The sequence below is a fragment of the Elgaria multicarinata genome, chromosome 6 (assembly GCF_023053635.1).
Source record: "Elgaria multicarinata webbii isolate HBS135686 ecotype San Diego chromosome 6, rElgMul1.1.pri, whole genome shotgun sequence".
Taxonomy (NCBI): domain Eukaryota; kingdom Metazoa; phylum Chordata; class Lepidosauria; order Squamata; family Anguidae; genus Elgaria; species Elgaria multicarinata.
Genome location: NC_086176.1, coordinates 64,358,841 through 64,377,677, shown reverse-complemented (window position 1 = coordinate 64,377,677; position 18,837 = coordinate 64,358,841). Strand labels below are relative to the sequence as shown.

At 42.7% G+C, this 18,837-nt stretch overlaps 1 protein-coding gene across 4 annotated transcripts in view; it reads right to left on the bottom strand.

The window, feature by feature from the left end:
• The window catches only part of SEMA6A (semaphorin 6A), a 181,638-nt gene that overhangs the window by 51,147 nt on the left and 111,654 nt on the right, over window positions 1–18,837 (bottom strand). For all 4 annotated transcript variants that reach the window (XM_063129502.1, XM_063129504.1, XM_063129505.1 and 1 more), the window contains exons 7-12: window positions 16,215–16,305; window positions 13,048–13,167; window positions 11,597–11,685; window positions 10,538–10,755; window positions 4,001–4,132; window positions 805–960 (exon numbers count right to left, since the gene is read on the bottom strand). In XM_063129502.1, the coding sequence (XP_062985572.1) occupies window positions 805–960; window positions 4,001–4,132; window positions 10,538–10,755; window positions 11,597–11,685; window positions 13,048–13,167; window positions 16,215–16,305 (806 nt within the window). The remainder of the gene's footprint in view (window positions 1–804; window positions 961–4,000; window positions 4,133–10,537; window positions 10,756–11,596; window positions 11,686–13,047; window positions 13,168–16,214; window positions 16,306–18,837) is intronic.

Below are 18,837 nucleotides of genomic sequence, written 5' to 3'. Positions count from 1 at the left end.
CATATCCTGAAAACATCCTAGCAGACAGATTTCATATCCGCTGGATGTGCCCTTCAGCTACCTGTTAATTCTGAGGAAGTGAAAATGCTGACCCAAAGATAAATACACAAGTTGGTGTATCCTCTGCGATATGAGCTGAGTGTAACCTGAATGGAATTAGTAACACCTTTCGATCCACCAAAGGCCTTCTCATAGTACTGCAGTATTTATTTATTTATTTATTTATTTATTTATTACATTTCTATACCGCCCAATAGCCGGAGCTCTCTGGGCGGTAACCTCCTCCTCCTTGTCCTAACTCATAAGAACATAACAATTGCCTTAAAGGACCATATCAAAGGTCCATTTAGTTTAGCATTCTATTTCTAAACATGGGCAGACCAATTCTGAAAGATCCCATCAGAGCTCTTCCCAGTTTGCTTGGGATTTCAGCATCTCTACCTATAAAGCGTAAAGTATGTGTGTGTCACATATGTCCGGAAATGTTTACCCACTTCCACATATGGTGCTGCCTTAATGCTGTTCACCCAGACAGGTCTTCGTGTACATGGATCAGAAATAATCTAAAAACATGAATTTTGGGGTTTTAAGTATTTTTAAAGAAATTAATTAAAAAAAAACTCCTAGGTTTATGCCTACAATTCCCAGTATGCCTTGGGTGGAACTCCCAGTATGCCTTGGCTGGGAACCATGACTAAAGAACTTCGAAAGAATTAAATTGTAGTACATTAGCAAATGTGTGTGTCTGTACGGATGGATGGACGGGGGCAAGAAATTAAAGGAATCTGAAGAAAAGTTATTTACCTGACCATTGTTCTCAGAAACCATGGCTTGTTGACAATTGATGGTACTGCTTCATCCATGAGAGAATGTGTTTTGATAAAGTTTAGAGTGTCATCTGGAAATTCATTGGAGGATGTATACTTTTCAAGTGATGTAGATCCAGCACAAGAACCTGGCCTAAATTAAGAACAGGGTGGGAGGAAATGTGATTATTTACTGCTTGTGTGCAAATATCCTACATAAGCTGTTTTTCTAAGCATCTGTTATTAGGTGAGAGTGTGCCAGAGGCTTTGTAAAAGAAACTGAACAATGCATAATGCCCTCAACTGAAGCACTCTTAGATTTCCTCTGGGTCTAGTCATTCCACCGTGCAAGTTTAGCATTCAGCACTCAGTTATACTTTATCATGGGAATACCCGATTTATGACCATTAGTGCACATAAATTTCCTAAGCAGATTATGAAGTTTGTAAAATGCAAGTTCACAGTTCATCCATCTACATGGAACCCAATAAACACATACATAGTTTGGCAAGGTTCTGCTCACTCCTTAGGCATGCTCCATATGCACTTCTGCAAGTCTCTCAGTCTTGGAGTTATGATCCCTTTATTTAATTTACAAGGGGAGTGCTATATTTCCCCCCTCCCCTGAAGGTGTGAAATAAAGCTGCTTAAAAACACAGCTTGGAGGGTGAATCTAGCCAGCATCAGAATAAACATCCTCTTTGCTCTGGCTCCCAAGAACACTTTATTTTTGACAAGTATGAAAACCCAAGCCTTTTAAGCATGAGCCTGCAGAGTACTTTAATAAGACACAGTGTTATCTGTCTTGGATAACTGGAATACAAATGTGTTCAGTTTATTCCTGGAATCTCCCCAGTAGTTTTATGGAAGCTGGGCCAAAACAGTCATATACTGGCAGCAGAAAAATCCACTTCTTTTTGCTGACAGTGCCCTTCCCCATGGGTCCCCTTCTCTACAATTCCTTCTTGTCCATGCTAGCTATGCTTGTCCGGACTTTGAACTGCAGAACGAGACACTGCAAGTTCACACAGTGCAGCCATTGACATGCGCAGACTAAGCAACTACAGATGAAGTTTAATTACAAAAAAAAAAAAAGCTATGAGGGAATTATAAATTTGTGTGGGTTCCCAACTGCATTTGTGCAAAGGGAGTATTATTCGAAGAATTGTAATTTGGGACAGAGGAAGTGTATATGCATGAAAAATGTATGAAGATTAATGCCAGGACAGTGAGGGACAAAACTAGAATGAAATTAAATGCAAATATCCTAAGAAGCTAAAGGGGTGGGGGTGGAGGCGCTGAAAGAACAGCTTCTCAGGAGGTCAGGGATGGTAAAAATGTATGCTTCTTTTAAACGTTATTTTCACATCCCATTTTCCTGTTTTGTTATATGAATGGGAAATGTATATGATTTACCCCGTAGTAAATCCTTACAGCAAGAGAGCAGGCAGCAATGGGTTAACCTCCTCCTCCGATAAAAGAAAGGTCCAGAGAGAAGAACTCTTTCAGTTTCTGGCTCTTCTGTACAAGAGCAGAGGGTGTTTTTGCTGCTCTCGGGGGCACAGTGAGCGTTCAAGCAACAACCACTTCCATTTTTTCTTCCCCTCCCCACCCCACCACTCCAAAGCATCCATGGAAAGGGTAGTTTAGAGCAAGCACAGGCTGTGCTTGAGGGGGTGGTGGCAAAGGAAGTGGCCCCTTCTTCCCTGATTCTGATTAGGACTGATCAGGAGATGCTAGAACCAAGTGCCTTCAGATGGGAGCCGAGGGTGCAGGTTGAGGGATGCCTGTGCTAGTGGATGGAAGCCCAGAAGATTGCCAGGAGTTGGTGTGGTGCCCATATGAGGAGCGGGAATGGGAAATTAAACAAACTGGAGGAATCACCGCTCCTTTCTCCTTCCATGGGGCTTGCACTGCTGTGCCCTGGCTAAAACAGCAGTATTGTAAGTGATGATGATCCTATTGATTCATTGGAGAGATTCTAGGTGGACTCTCCTAGGTGGACTCTCCTTATGATGGGAGAGAAATCATGGATCTTATAAAGATCCCCATTCACCTCCCCTGCTACCTCCCTGGGCCCAACTTCGAGAGAGTCACTGGGACAGAACTGATGCAAGAAAAAGTCCTTGCATGGACCCCTGCCATTGCTGAACAAACCGTTTTGGCTCGCCGTAAGATTGGACAGTTGTTCTTTTCTTGAGCCTTGAGCTGAGTGCGAAGATTGCTTGCTTTATTCTTTTTCTGCCATATTGCAGGGGAGTGAGGATTCTTAGGTGAGGTAACAGAGGAAGCTTCACTGTGGCCAAAGGGGCAGTAATCTGTGCCTGCTCTGAGCTTCTTTCCTTTGCCTGCATAGTAGGGCGAGGGAGCAGTAAAACAGAATAAAGAGGCTGCTCTCTGTGGTCAGCCAAGAGTTCAGAAGCAGCAAAGGAACCCTGGTGCTCCTGCAGAAGGCAGATCCAGAAACTGGAAGAGTGCTTTTCTCCAGATAGGACAGCAGCTTTGCAGCCGCTGCCTTCTACCTATCAGTGGGGGAATCAGCCTATTGCTGTTGGCTCTCCTGCTAAACAAGGATAACTTGAGCTTGAGTAATAAGTCCCATTATGCAACATTATCTTTTTTTTAAAATCCAACATCAAGCCATGTTCTTAAGCAGACTTTTTTTTCCTGAGGAAACAGTCTAAGAGGGATTCCACACGTCGTACTGAGGCCGCTTCCATGCGGCCCCAGTGCGACGTGAAAGCGATCGTGTAACTTGCCTTGTCTCCACCCCGCCTTCTTCCGCCGAGCTCTCCGTCCCGGCCAGCGAGGAGGTCGGTGGGTGGCGGCGGCGGCAAGGATGCCTCTTCCTCGTCTCTTCGCCAGGCAAGTTACACGATCGCTTTCACGTCGCACTGGGGCCGCATGGAAGCGGCCTCAGTACGACGTGTGGAATCCCCCTAAGTCCCATGTCTTCTCTTGGAAACAATGATTCAGATTAGTTGTCCACCTAGCATAATTTGTTCCCTCTTGCCTGACCAAACCAGTTATGGAGGGTGGAGGGTATGAACCCCCTTGGTTTGGCTTGAATGACACTTCCATCTCTTCTGCATCTGCCTCTCTTGCATTTATGCTGTATACTAAACCAGCCATCGCTATGAAAAACATTCAGCTCTCAGTCCCGGCACGGCAGCAAACATAGCAGAGGAAAGTACCTGGGCTTGGGCACTCGTTCGTCAGGAACTGGTGTCCATATTGAATCTGGAGACTTCTGTTCTTTGAATCTCCCAGTAAATACATTGGCAATGTCAAGAATATCGTAAGCGCAGACAGCAGAGCCAGGGATGCTGCAATGTGACATTTCCAGAAATAGTTACTCATTCTAAAGTTATGCGTAATTTGTGTGTGTGTGTCTGAAAACATGCTGCATAGAAGCCTTCCTGTCACAGGCCATTTCAATGCTTGAACCTTCCAACCTCTGGGTATTGACAGTAAAAGGCTGCCTCCATGCAGGCATTTGAGATGCTTCAGTGGGCAGCCAGTTCCTGTCAGTATAGTTTTCCTCTAAAAGATAAAAGCAGTCGTGTATTTTGAAGACTCAAAAGACTCAGAGATATACTTATGACAACTGGTGGCACCAAGAAATTAATGGATTACCCAAAGCACAACCCATTTTCTGGATGGAACCTCATGCTGTAAACTTCACACAGCCTTGATGTGAAATTTTGTGGGCCCTACTGTGTCTCCGGTTGCATCCTAGGAATCATTCAGATGTTGGAGCCGATACATTTTGCATACTGATGCACATCGCTCAGCCTGAAAGTTCAGCAAAATACCAGTATCCGTCCGTTGAGGTTCTGAGCGTCACTTGATTTTCCTGTATGTTTCTGGCTGAGTTCCTGTGAGCAGGAATTTGCTTAACTCAGTCAGCTGTAAAGAGTTTGCAGACGCAAATGCAGCTTTGCCTTGCTTCCCACTAAAATTTAAATTTGGGCTTTCTGATTATTTGCATGTAACCTAATAGTAGCAATCACTAAATATAATTACAGTCTTACACAAACACTTTTGGAAGGGCTTAAATGTTTCTTTTACTCAATGGCTTTCAGGTATGAATTATTCATTAATCTGCCTTTGTTGTTTACATGTGCTGTACTGTTGCACATTTGTGTCTGACTTCAGCAACATGATTCTGATCAGATAGTGAGCACCATCTGGCTCAGAATTATAATCCTGATTTAAGGTGGTGATTATTATCATATATACAGCCATTGGAATTTGGTTTTAAAATAATACTGAAAAGGTGATATATCAAGACACTAATACTAGGGATAATACTGAAAACACACTATTAGAGAACAAAACTAAAACAGAAAGTTCAAAAGATGGTTTAGGGTGCAATCCCATGCATCTTTTGGCAGACCAAAAAAATCCTAATTCTGGGAGATTTAGGACTTTTTTCTGTCTAACATGCATAGGATTATGCCCTTAATTATCAAAAAATGTCAATCAGTGGAATGAAAATTAGTGAAACTGTACTCATAAAGATAGCAATTTGCATTCCAACGTGTTTGTTTATTTGTACGCATTCAAAGGAACCCATAAGATGAAACCAATCCCTTAGACTCACCCTGTATAATGATGTGTTACAGCCCTATACTACTATTTGGTGCTCCAGTCTCAGAGTCTGACGCAAGACTTATTGGCAGTGGAACAGTCCCAGAACATGTGGCTTTGTTCCAATTCAAGGAGACAGTTCTAGACCCCACATCAGCAAAACTGTGGAGCTAATGCTTGTGCCTTGTCTCTTGTTGCATTGTGTATGGTACTGCAGAAGGGGACTTGCACGACTCTGTTAAGAGCAGGGAGCAAAAAGGGTGCCACTCGCTTGCTGCTTCATGTTTTACGACAGAAACTTTTGAGCGTGGCCCCACAATTGGTGATGTAGCTATACACTTCACTCTGCTTAATGTACTGGTCCATGCATCAGGGAGCTTGGTTCAATTGCAGGAAGAGAGTTCGTACAGATAAGGATCAGAATCGATGGCATCTGCCCTGCTCTCCAGTTAGAGAATGCTGCTCAAGCAAATGGTTCTTAGACCATAACCAGTATCATACTTCAATTCTAGGACAGTCTACCAGAAATGTATAACAATGAAACACAATACTGATAAAAACAGAAATACTATTCAGAAGTGATTAGAAGTGAGTGAGGGGGAGAACAGGAACAAGCTTCTGGCCCCAGCCCTTTCGTCTCATCCTCAGTGCCTGGCCCCAGCTCTCCATACGTTGGAGGGGTAATGTCATGATTCCAAGCACTCCCACCAAGATGTGAGACAATAAAGAGGTCTGCTCTGCAATCCACAAAAGTTTTATTCAGTAAAAAGACACCTCTTCACACCTGAAGGGAGTGTGAATGCTAGGAACTATCCTCTAAGCTTAATTAGCCTAACAAAGCAAGGCAGTGGCATCTCTCCTTCAGGGAGAGTCTTCAAGCTGCAACCTCTGCTGTGCAGCTAGTCTGGTGGACGACCTCCTCTCAACTCTGCCCACTTGACCCTGCAGTGGACTCTGGGATCTGTCAATTCCGATGCTCCCTCCCCTTCTGACAAAGATTGAGTTCCCAGGGGAAGGGGGTGGAGTAGGGGGAAGATGATCTCTGATTCTGTGCCTCTTGTTTGATAAGCTTCTGGGAAGATTCTTCCTTGACTCCTGCGGAGTCTTGGGCTGTTGCTAGATGTGAGGCCCGGTCTCCCTCCTGTGCATCCAGATGACGCACAGGGGATTCCGGGGTCAGGCCAGGCTAAGACCTTGCTTGAACCGGCATAAGCGGATTCGCTTATGGCCCGGTTTCTCCGCAGCCCCGGCCTAGCAACTTCCGTGGCTTTTCCCGGCTGCTTGCTTACCCGCGAGTAGCCGGGAGAAGCCACGGACTGGGCACAGCGCTCCATAGGACCGCTGTGCCCATTGGGCTGGGGGGGGGAATAATGGGGGGGAGATGGGGGCCGGGGGAAAGACCGACCCGGCAGAAGAGAGGGGGGGAGAAGAGCGGGCACGGGCCTGGCAAGCGGGGGCGGGTGGAGAAGAGCGGGCACGGGCCTGGCAAGCGGGGAGAGGACAGGCGAGCGGGCGGGCAGGGGGGCATCAGGCATTGGGGGGGAATCAGGGGCAGGGGGAGCAGGGGGCCCTTTATTTTTTAAAAAAGCACTTATGTTCCCGGCGGTGCGCTCCTGCGCACATGGCCCTTTAAGGGGGGAAAAAATGGCGGACACGACGGGGCTTCCCCTTGCCCCGTTGCGTGTTGACGTGTGGAAAAGGGCGATGGCGCGCGCTAGTTGTAGCGCGCCATCGCCCCGACTCCCGGCCGGATTATCAGGTAGGTCTAGCAAGGCCCTTGGTGAATTTCCTCCCCCACTTCCTGTCTCAGCTGGTCTTCTTCAGCCTCTGAATCTAATTTGGAATCCACACCACGGAGACCTGGCCTAATCCTGACAGGTAACTTCTGCACAGTTAGATTCCTGTACAATTTTCCAGATGTCTAAATTGCACAGGGAGCTTACTCAAGTAGAGCAGGTTCTCTACTGCAGGAATCCAACTCCCAATGTGTGGAGGGCTGCAGAGACAGGTGATGAAGACATGACAGAGAAGGGGCAACTGGGCTAATCCTTGCTCTCCCCTTTGTGTGATTCATTTTCCATGGGATGTGAAGTTCTGAACAGGAATTCATTCTTAAAAACCAGATAAAATAGCAGTTCATAAGCAATAGTAAAAACAGTATAAGTTAGAAATAATAAAAAGATCTTTGTCTGGCATAGAAAAAACAATAGTTTAGGCACCAGGCAATTCTCATTTGGAAACAATTGCAAAGATGGAGTGTCACAACCAAGAAGGCCCTGTCCCTGGTCATCAGCCACCTTCCCACAGATGGCTGAGGTGCCGAGAGGAGTCTCCATAAATGACACGTACAGGGAGGTTGATTTGGGAGCAAGTACTCATTTCTCGAGGTACCCAGCTCCCAAGCTATGTAGGGCTTAAGGACTCAACTCTATAAGGCAGACTTCCCCAACTTGATGCCCTCCAGATGTTTTAGGCTACAGCTCTCATCAGCCTCAACCATTATTATTATTATTATTATTATTTATTTATTTATTTATTTATTTATTTATATAGCACCATCAATGTACATGATGCTGTACAGAGTAAAACAGTAAATAGCAAGACTCTGCCGCATACGCTTACATTCTAATAAAATCATAATGAAACAATAAGGAGGGGAAGAGAATGCAAACAGGCACAGGGTAGGGTAAGCAGGCACAGGGTAGGGTAAAACTAACAGTAGAAAGTAACAGTAGAAGTCTGCACAACATCAAGTTTTAAAAGCTTTAGGAAAAAGAAAAGTTTTTAGTTGAGCTTTAAAAGCTGCGATTGAACTTGTAGTTCTCAAATGTTCTGGAAGAGCGTTCCAGGCGTAAGGGGCAGCAGAAGAAAATGGACGGAGCCGAGCAAGGGAAGTAGAGGCCCTTGGGCAGGCGAGAAACATGGCATCAGAGGAGCGAAGAGCACGAGCGGGGCAATAGTGTGAGATGAGAGAGGAGAGATAGGAAGGAGCTAGACCGTGAAAAGCTTTGAAGGTTAACAGGAGAAGTTTATATTGGATTCTGAAGTGAATTGGAAGCCAATGAAGAGATTTCAGAAGCGGAATAACATGGTCAGAGCGGCGAGCCAAGAAGATGTTCTTTGCGGCAGAGTGGTGAACAGAAACCAATGGACTGATGTGAGAAGAAGGAAGGCCAGAGAGAAGAAGGTTGCAGTAGTCCAACCGTGAAATAACCAGTGCATGAACAAGCTCGGCCAATGGTCAGATAGGGGATAGGAGTTGTAATTTAAAAGATATGGAGGGCACCACGTTGGGGAAGGTGATATAAGGCATAAACTATCTTTTGTTAAGAGTTATTATCTGGATTGTGTCTACCCTTGTCTGCATTGATATTCTATTCTCTCATCCTTGTGTGATCCTATTAAAGAGGCTCAGCTCAGACTAGGAGGGGTGGGTATCCGACTTTATCTGCATAGACCTGACCTGGATTCCGTTTTGTGGGATGACAGAGTGTGACAAAGTGAATGAACCCACAAGCTGGCTTTTACATGTATATTTGCTGGTCAGGAGCTTGTTTCAACAATAGCTTAGTTTGTGGCAGCTGGAGAAGGAAAACAAATTCTTAAATAGCAAGATGGCTGGATTGAAAAGATACATAGGTGATGCGTTTGCCCTGTGGGAATAATATTGTTAATGAAATCTAAATCTGTGAATATGTTAAATCAGTAAGTTATTAAGCAAAATGCTGAAAAACATTAAACTCAATCCTACTGAGTCTTTTTAGTGTTTTCCTCTTTCCCTCTCTCCCCTTTTGGCTAAATCCATATTGTTTTTCAACAATGGTCTTCTTGCAAATAAAATGTGTTCTTGGGTTCGGCTGTATTTTTCAGTTCATGGCTTAATCATTCCCCAAACAGCTGCTCTAATTGGAGTTGCCAATAGTAGCTATTAAGCCATGTTGCCGACACTTTCTTCCCATTTCAAAGTGGCAGGAGGTCTGCCTTTGACCTTGCTGAGGTTACCCTTTGACTTCTGGTAGCCATTCCATAACATGAGTACATGAACGGAAGCGCTCCCTCTCTTCCCTCAAACGTCCCTTCTAATCGAAAGCATGGGAAAGGAAACAGGCCCCTGTGGTCACAGAAGCAATTTCACTTTAATTAGCATGTTTGCTAAAGTTTCCCAGAGACCTTAGAAATGCTGGACCTTAGCACGTTTCCATAAATTACTAAGAAGTGTGTGGCAATATACCCGTGCTTTCAAATTCTTAACAGATGAGGTGATGCTGTGAAAGTTTTTTATTAGCTGACCTAAAATCTATGGGTGTCAGAATAATGGCCCCTGTTACTTTTTATTTATTGCTGGTATTACAGGAGTAAGCAAAGGACACTGATATGCTCAGGCCATCTGTCATGCTGGACGCTGTACAAGAAAGAGGAAGACACATCCAGTCAAAGAAAGGAAACTCAAGTCTATGGTAAGGGGAAGTATTCCAACTTGGCACGCACTCTATTTCCTTGTGAATTACAGGGAATACAATCTGCTAGGAATATATCCTGCTGAAATGCATGGGACTTGGTCCACAGGGCACTGTTCTGTTCCACCTTGAGCAGAAGCTGTCCCCAGTGATTTGTGCCTAGCATCTTTGAGGGATGCTTCACACATTAGATAAAAATGGCATGAGCAGAACTTTTAGTGACTTAGGAATCCTCACTCCATTCTTAAATGGCAAACTGGCACATCTCCCTTGGTGAGATTTGAGGGCTCTAAATGCAGATGCAGCTCACATGACATACTGGAGCAGAGATCCACAAGGTTCCCTTTCACACTTCAGGAATCATGAAAATATGCGAGTAACATAGACTTCCAGTCCTGCCACTTCTATGTATATTATCAACTAAACTACCATGTGTGGGAGCTTAATGGCAATGTAGTTTAGTGAAGAATGGATGTTTCCACACTAAAAGTCTTTAGCACTACCCAGTCAATGCTGCTCCACAATCAATTGGGCGTAGAACTATAACTGTAGTTCCACATTGCGCGGAACATTAATTATGCTGTTTTGCTCATGAACATCTCACAATGCCTGTTCTCTTCTATTTATTGCAATGTTATGAAACTGGCAGCAAAACCAGCAACCCTATATTAAAATGGTTACCTGTTATAAGGGGTGGAGAAGGTTGCTAACACAATATTCCGACCATTAATGTGGATGACATCTGTAACTGCCTGCAGTATGTTGAAGTAGAAGTGTGAATCCCCTGGTACTGAACAGTTCAGCCGTGCCTTCAGGAAGGAAGTCCATTGTTTTTCTAGGACTCGTTGAGATCCACCCATGTCATTCTTGCAAACTCGAGCTACCCTGGGGAACACTACCTATAGTGAATGAAAGTGGGAAGGAAGAGTACAGAAAATGAAATATGTAGTGACCGGAGTTTTGTTCTTTTTTTCTCCTCCTTTAAAAAGACAGAAATGACAATGCTGTGTACTTAAATTTGATTCCATGTTTCCTATAATCTGTGACAAATAACAAACAGAAGAAAAATCAGCTTTGGAACTGTGTGCTATGAAAGATAAGCCTGTGACATTTCATACACAGCCATAAATCCTTCAGGATATCTGTTCTCCGCCCATGTAAAACTCATTTCTATGCAGACCACTCAGCTTTCTATTTCTACAAACAAAAGCGCATTTTATATTTGCAATCCATGCGGCCTACACTGCCAGCCTCTGAGTCTTGTATCCTAAGCATTTTTTAAAAGTATGCAAGCCTTGTCAGGCTTTCATTTACGTCTTTCTTCTTTTTAACCTTGGAAGCTTTTTAATACATCTTTTCAATAAGGCTTTCATTGCTCTTTATGACATGGCAAAACTGAAATTTCTTCCCATTTACTTCTGTTCCTCTCATGAAGGCCTTCCAAATACAGCGGCTTCCTTGCTTTAAAGTCAGACTTGTAATGATTATTTGGAGCTCTGAATTAAATCAATTTGCCATATGTTTTCCAGCTTAATGGGGAGATTTTTTTAAAAATGCATCTTGTCGCCATCACAAGCCAGAATGTTTTATATCAAGGCAGTGAAATGCCGCATTCCAACCAACCTTTGGCATGAGCAGCAGAATCCTCTCAAAACAATGACCTTGTCATTGTGATTTATGGCTCTCATTTCAAGGTCAACCCTAACTTGTGCTGGTCTACAACGTGTTTTTGCCCCTTACCTTTCCCATGCTGTGGTATTCCACTGCTATTTCCCGAAAGAAAAAATAGATATAGTTGCCATAATCCACTGCATGGACAAAATAAGGTTCTGCAAGAAAGACAAAAATGCACCTATAAATATGAAAATCTGAGCAAAACACATTGATTTGAGCTGAATTTTTAACTTCTGTTTATGCAGATATTTTTGTGGGATGACAATGTAAGAGTGTGGTAGAAAGGGAATTTGGAATTTTCTGGGAATTTGGAATTATAGACTCACAAGTTTATAGATACTGCCTTCTCTAGTTCTTATACATGTGAAGAATATAACTGAAACATGTGACAGTGTTGAAGTGAGAACCCTCCCCACACCCCACCTAGATATCTGGGATTCAGTCTCCTTGTATTTCCCATGGCTCCTTTCCCCCTATCTTTTGTCCCAAATGGCCTGTCCCCAAAACTGCACATTCTTCCACTCTGCTTTGTCCTCTGTCCTTGAGGGAAAGAAGCCTGAAGCCTGAAGGCAGTATAAATTAGGCAGTATAATAAATTACAGATAAAAAGTATTTGAGTTGCATTATTTACGCTGAATAAAAAATGTGGGTCATTTTTTTTTATTTACAGAATCAGGATTATTTCTTCCAAAGAAAATTAAAAATATTGCCCATAGTCACACGCAGAAGTAGTAAATGCTTGCTTCATTATAAAAATACAATAGTTTGAAAGGAAAAATTGGCACGAAGATCATTATCTCCAAGCTGCTCTTTCTCTCTCTCTCTCTCTTGCATTTTTGTCTGCAAGCAAAAGCTCCCTTTTCACAATCACAGAATGCTATGTGGCACCCATTCATAATGCCTCTGGAAAAGAATGAATGGCAACATTCTTAACAATGAGGTTATTTAGAACATACAAATTGCCTAATTCCGCAGCACCCATTCAGTACTTCGTGACAATAAAACGGAGGCTCTGTTATTTTATTTTTATTGATGGATCTTAACACTGCAGAACAAATTCTCTACACCTCATAAAGCGTGGATAGTTACATAGCCCAATCAGAGAGAAGAGTTGATGTTGCCATCACGACTCCAAACCACTCCTTATCTGTTCCCAATCCTTAATCTATCCAGGCTTTTAAAAATAAAATAAAATTGGATGCACCTATTGTGGGGGCTCTTAAAGTTTTGTATCACTGTCTAGCTACTTCGGGGAGAAAAAAAAACACCTGTAAAATAAATGTACCAGTAAAAAAAGAAAAGGCAATTTAGTGCCCTCTGCCTGACAAAAGGCATTGCTGGAATGAAGTTCAGCTGCCATGTGCTTGAAACATCTTTTCTTTTTAGCAATCACTAAAAGACCGGACTGTAAAGCAGCACAGTAAAGATAAGTAAAATAGCACAGCAAGGTCTGTCAAGAATCCAAGACTATAATCAAAAGTGCTGCCCTTCCCCACCCCCTGCTTTTGTTTACTTACCTTTCAACCATTTTGAATCATGTTTGACTGTCCGCAGAGTTGGGCTGTCTCCAAGGCTCCGATAGATGACTGCATCTATTGCAAGGAAGTCTGTCACAGTAGCAGAATACAGCTTTCCCTCTTGGAGGGTGGAGAGGGAGAGATGGAAAGAGGGAGAGAGAAATAAATGAATGAATAAATAAAGAGTGCAATTATATTTCCTCATTTTCAAATGATGCTGGGATACAAAATGAGTTAATCCGAAAGAAAAAGGCTGTGCTTAGTTGATTGGATATACTGGAATTAAAATGTCTTAACCCTGCTCCATTTTGAACAACATGTTCAGCACTATCCTCTTGCACAAGATACCATGACCTACTAACAAGTACAGTAATGCACAGATTACATAATGATCAGTTAAAGTAAGAGCAAAATTTATCCATGCATGCATTCACCTGAAAAAATATCACTATGGCTTTGTTTGCACACTCAGGGAAGGTGTGGGTGGGTGTCCCCCTTTGACTTTTTGGCAATTCTGAGGAATGGAAGGGCTCTTGTCTACCCATTTTTACAACAGCGGTGACTAGTTAGGCCATTTGTTAAGTGGAAGATTCATTTGCCTCAGTAAGGTGATAACGTGAGAAGGGCCTTCCCACCATTACTTGTAGATTCTGAGTGGTGGTGGTGGAGGTGTGGGAAGACACAACCAGTACCATGCTGAGTGAATGATTGGCCCAGAGTGGGTGCAGGCTACAAATGTCATCAGAGTAACCATCAACACAGCAAATCAGGGGTTGGCAACTTTTGGCTCTCCAGATGTTTTGGCTTACAACTCCCATTATCCCTCACCATTGGCCTGCTGGCTAGGACTGATGGACGCTGTAGGAGAAAGCACCTGGAGGGCCGCACACTGCCTACCTTGGCAGTCAATGCATTTTTCTGCAACCGCTGGTCCTGATGCTCTTGATGGAATGTGGTTTTCGAATCCCAAGGGAACTCATAGGTCCTGCCTTGTTCTCTTTCTTGATGGCAGAGAGATTTCAACAGGGAAGTGGTAGAATATTGCCTGCTTGCTCCATAGAATATAGGAAGATGCCTTATACCATCCCAGACCATCGGTCATTTTACCCCTGGCAAATCCTAACAGACCAAACATCATCCACACAACTGCATGAAGGCTAATAGACCCCCCATCCCCCAACACACACACACACACGATTCTTTTAAGTTGAGGGCCATTGAACTGATTCCTACAGTTGCTACTCAATGTAATAAGACTTTACCATGCACTACACACTCTTCACTTTAAAATATTGATTGGTTTTTATAAATTATTTAGAATAAACCTGACATGTTTTACTTATCTATGCAAAATTTCAATAAGCAGGTCATGTTCATTTCTAGTTGTGTGGAAACGATTCATTTTTTCCAATTCAATAATAATTGGCTTTTTGATGGTTTTAAGCAACTCTGTGAGATTAGTTTAGTATTTCAAGTTCCAGCAATGCTATTTAGAGAAGTCATTACATAAAAGAACGTGGTATTTGATAGTCTATTTCAGGCAACTAAAATTGCACTTCCACATACTTTTTTAGAAGAAAACACTTTGATTTTACTATATAGATATTCGTGACAAATTAATGTCTCTATGTGTGCATCCTGGAACAGGAGTACAATTAGACAAATCCAGCTTTTATTAAGGGGGGGATCACTCAGTGCCACAATTCTGAAAAGAGAGAGTACATCTGTACAGAAAACACTTGCAAATTTGTTTTGGTACAGAGAAGGTCAAAATGGAAATGAAAAGGAAGGCTTCCATTCTAAACACACTTGCTAGAGAGTAAGTCCCACTGGACACAGTGGCACTTACTTAGAGTAAATATGCATGGAATTTGCACTGCACATATGACAATTGTGGTAGTCTATGACAGCCTGAGTAAGCAGAAGACTGAACCTTATCAAGAGATGTGCCAAAACAATGCCACCAAAAATGACATTACACCGGCTGCACCAATGTTATTAGCAGATAAGCAAATTAAAAACTTAGGATTGAGGTATAAATTGGATGGAATCAAATGCCCTAGCTTTATTGTTTTGTGGATTAGTACATTGAGCTGGTGGGCTGGCTGGGGCATGCGAGGAGTTGTAGGACTTTTATCTGCTTAAACATGTACAGGAGTGCTCCCTTAGTGTCTTATGTGATGGAGCACAGTTTTCCTATATACAGGCTGGGAGGTGGGTGGGATAGCAGGTAGTCAGGATTGGCTATTCCATAGCTAGGCACCTGCTGAAAAAAATAGCCCAAAAGGTTATCCCAGGTGGTTTCCACAATGCTACTGAATATTTTACAGCTACATTTGAAATGGGATCATTGGAGGTTCATGCTAACACAATTTCAGTAATGAGACAATTTAATCTAAAATCTATAAAGAGCAAAATTCCAAAATGCCATTCTATAATCAATGGCCCAAATTAACCCCACTAATATGCACTCAATTTTTTAAACTACTGCAAAAAGAATTAAGAGTTAATTGCATTTCATTGCATACATAATAAATCATGATTAAATCCACAGACTCCACTTCAGTCCCCTCTCTTGCCACAGCTGGTAACAAAACATCAAGAAGCTTAATCACATCAGGTTTGTCCTTTTTCCCCTCCGTTATATTTTAGCTCTGTTGAGAATTATTATTATTATTATTATTATTATTATTATTATTATTATTATTATTATTCCTTTCACTTCTTTCATTTCTATACTGCCCAATAGCTGAAGCTCTCTGGGCGTTTCACAACAATTCTCAAAAAAATACAAACAATAAAAAACGAAGTCTTTGTTCCTTAAGTTGTTGTTGTTTAAACTGAAGCAGGATGTGCTCTGCCTCACACTGGCCCATTGTTATATCAGTATACTTTTTACCATTGTAAATAGAAACACTGGTTGAAATTGACTTGCAAAAGTGAAAGGTCTACATTTTTCATTTTTTACCACCCAATTATTAGTTCCAACTCAAGTGATACATCAACTAATAATTTCTTTCTGATGTCTACTGTAGGTTTATTCTGAAGTATATAGGTATAGTATAGGTATACTTCATGTACTTGCCACCTTGTGCATGTGACAACAACTGTTATAAAGTAAGTGAAAGACTGAAATGGAATATATTATTTTTCCTCTTCTTTATTACCTGCGAACAATGCAACATTGGCGTGCTTTGCATCATAAGGACACCTGGCCATTCCACTGAATTCATCTCCCAGAAACTCCAGAGTATCCATCTGAAAAACAAAACAGCAGTATCTCTTTAGAGACAAATAGAACTGACTGTCCCTATATGATCTCTCATGGCATTTTCAGAATTCTTCCCCTGCCCCCATCGCTTTTCAGCTGTTTTTACTGTGTTTTATTGCAAAGTAAAAACATAAGAAGAGCCATGCTGGATCAGACCAAGGGTCCATCTAGTCCAGCACTCTGTTCACACAGTGGCCAAACAGCTGTCAACCAGGGACCAACAAAGCAGGATATGGTGTAACAGCACTTTCCCACCCATGTTCCCCAGCAACCGATGTATATAGGCTTACTGCCTCTGATACTGGAGATAGCGTTAGTAGCTACTGATAGCCTTCTCTTCTAGTGCAATCCAACGTATGAGTAGTCAGACGTAAGCCACCATACTGAGTTCAACAGGATTTATGTCTCAATTACAGTATTCAACTGCATCTGTCTAGACGCCAGGAAAATACAGAGAAGACATCCTGTAGTATCTTCTTTGAGCTATCCCATACGCTTCATTTGCAGCCTTGGCGGATATTTTATATGTACATTTTTGTCACTGTTGCTGAACTGTAACTGAGGCTAAGCGGCCTGTGATTCTTGCCTCCTCCTTTCCACAGCAACTCATACAGACCCCTGAAAATGCTACACAGAGAGTCAGGAGATCCTGCAGAATGGGATAAGCGGTGATGTGAGTGAAGGGGAGGGGGATTCACAATAATTAGCCAAAGGGAACCTTCCGTTAGCAGAGCCCTTTCTCTTGTGGAAGGCAGATCCTCGATCCAACCCCATGTCTGCAACATGCATACAAGTGTACATGCACATGACTAGGAGCCCTGCTTTTTCACAGTTCCCAATCGAGGGAAATGCTGCGTGAACTTTTTCCTACTAAAAGCCTCTTTCCCCCATACTAGTTATAATTGGAATTATGCTTTCTTTTTGCAATTTTCCTTTCAGGAGTGCATTTGCTATGTTACTTTCAGCCAGTGTCATACATAAATCCTCTTTCTTTCTGTCAAGAATTAATCTGTGAAGTACTTGTAAATCTCAGCCTTAAGTGTAACCCCTGGGAAACTAATTCTCCACAGGGTAGCAGTAATTATACAAATAAGCAGCTCGACACAAAGCAGAGGTTCAGCAGGTTTACGGTTGAAGCCACAGGGGAAAGTGCAGCGCCTATAGGCCTAAGAGCCATCTATTACTCAGCAGTGACTTTTGTTTTATTTGGGTTCCGATCCACCTAGCAAATTCAATTTACTTCAACAGAGGAAAGCATAAGATACAGAATTTGAAGAAAACACTCAAAAACCTAGTGTGGATAATAAGCCATCTAAGTACCATCAGTCTCATCCAATCACTCTCAGTCCCATGTGCTGAGAGACCTATTTCAAGCAATGGGTGATTTGTCATCATTTGTTTCCTGTCATGTATCTTCTCTCTCCAGACCTTCTGAAGGGAATCACTTGTGTTTATTCTAGGATGGAGAAGTATTCAAAACGAGGCTGAAAGGGAAGGAGGTGTGCTTGGAGCACAGCATTCCAAGCTCATCTGCAGTTTTACTTTGGAGCCTCGAGAGATGACGGTAGCATCAGATGAGCACATCAAGTGCTCTCACACCAGTTAGCCCAGGTGTTCCATTGACCTTCTAAAGGCCCCTGAGATGTTATTGTGCAGGCTCCCTGACAGCATGGCAGCAGGTGAGGAAACTAACACGGGCCCATATATCATGAGGAATGAAACATCTGCAGAAGTAGTAAAGAAGGCCATTTGTATTCCTTACATGACAATTCCATGGAGGAAAAAAGACATAATTTGCATAGAAAATATAGCTCCCCAGCTGGGAGACTTTTTGAGATTTATCTGTCAAGTTTATTGCATTGAGCACAAAAGCACCATTTCTCATACTATATCACAGTGGGTCTGTTTGCACGTAAGGACAGTGAATAAGTTAAATAAACCATGGACTGCCAAGGATGAGTGAGAGAGAGTGGGCACGCTGCCTGTATCACATCTGTCTCTTCTACTTCTACTTCACAACCCATGATCGGCTCCTTCGTAGATTGTGGAGCATGACGTCTGAACCTGGACTTCTGGGTTGTTTAGGGCCTAAACAATCCAGTGGTTAATCCAACAACAAACCATGCATTAACTTCTGGGTTGTTTAGGGCCTAAACAATGCTGCAATCCAGGTTTGAATATCACAACCTATGAAGGAACCTAATATGGGTTGTGGGATAAAAGCAGAAGTAGCATGCACCAGGGAGGGAACATATTCACTTTCTCACACTTGTGTTTGACAACTATTGGTTGTTTAATTGATGGGTTGTCATTACATGCAAAGCAAGCCTGTGAATCTCCTCAAGACAAGACAAAGAACTATCTGAGCCTCCTTACACTTCAGCTGCCCTCCTGAAATCCAGGCCCCCAAATGCCTACCCAGATAGTGGCAGGAGAGGGGGGTAGCCACCACAAACAGGCCCGGTGTCAGCACCTGGGCCAACACAGGCAAGATGGGGCCCAGTGACCCTGATGCTGCT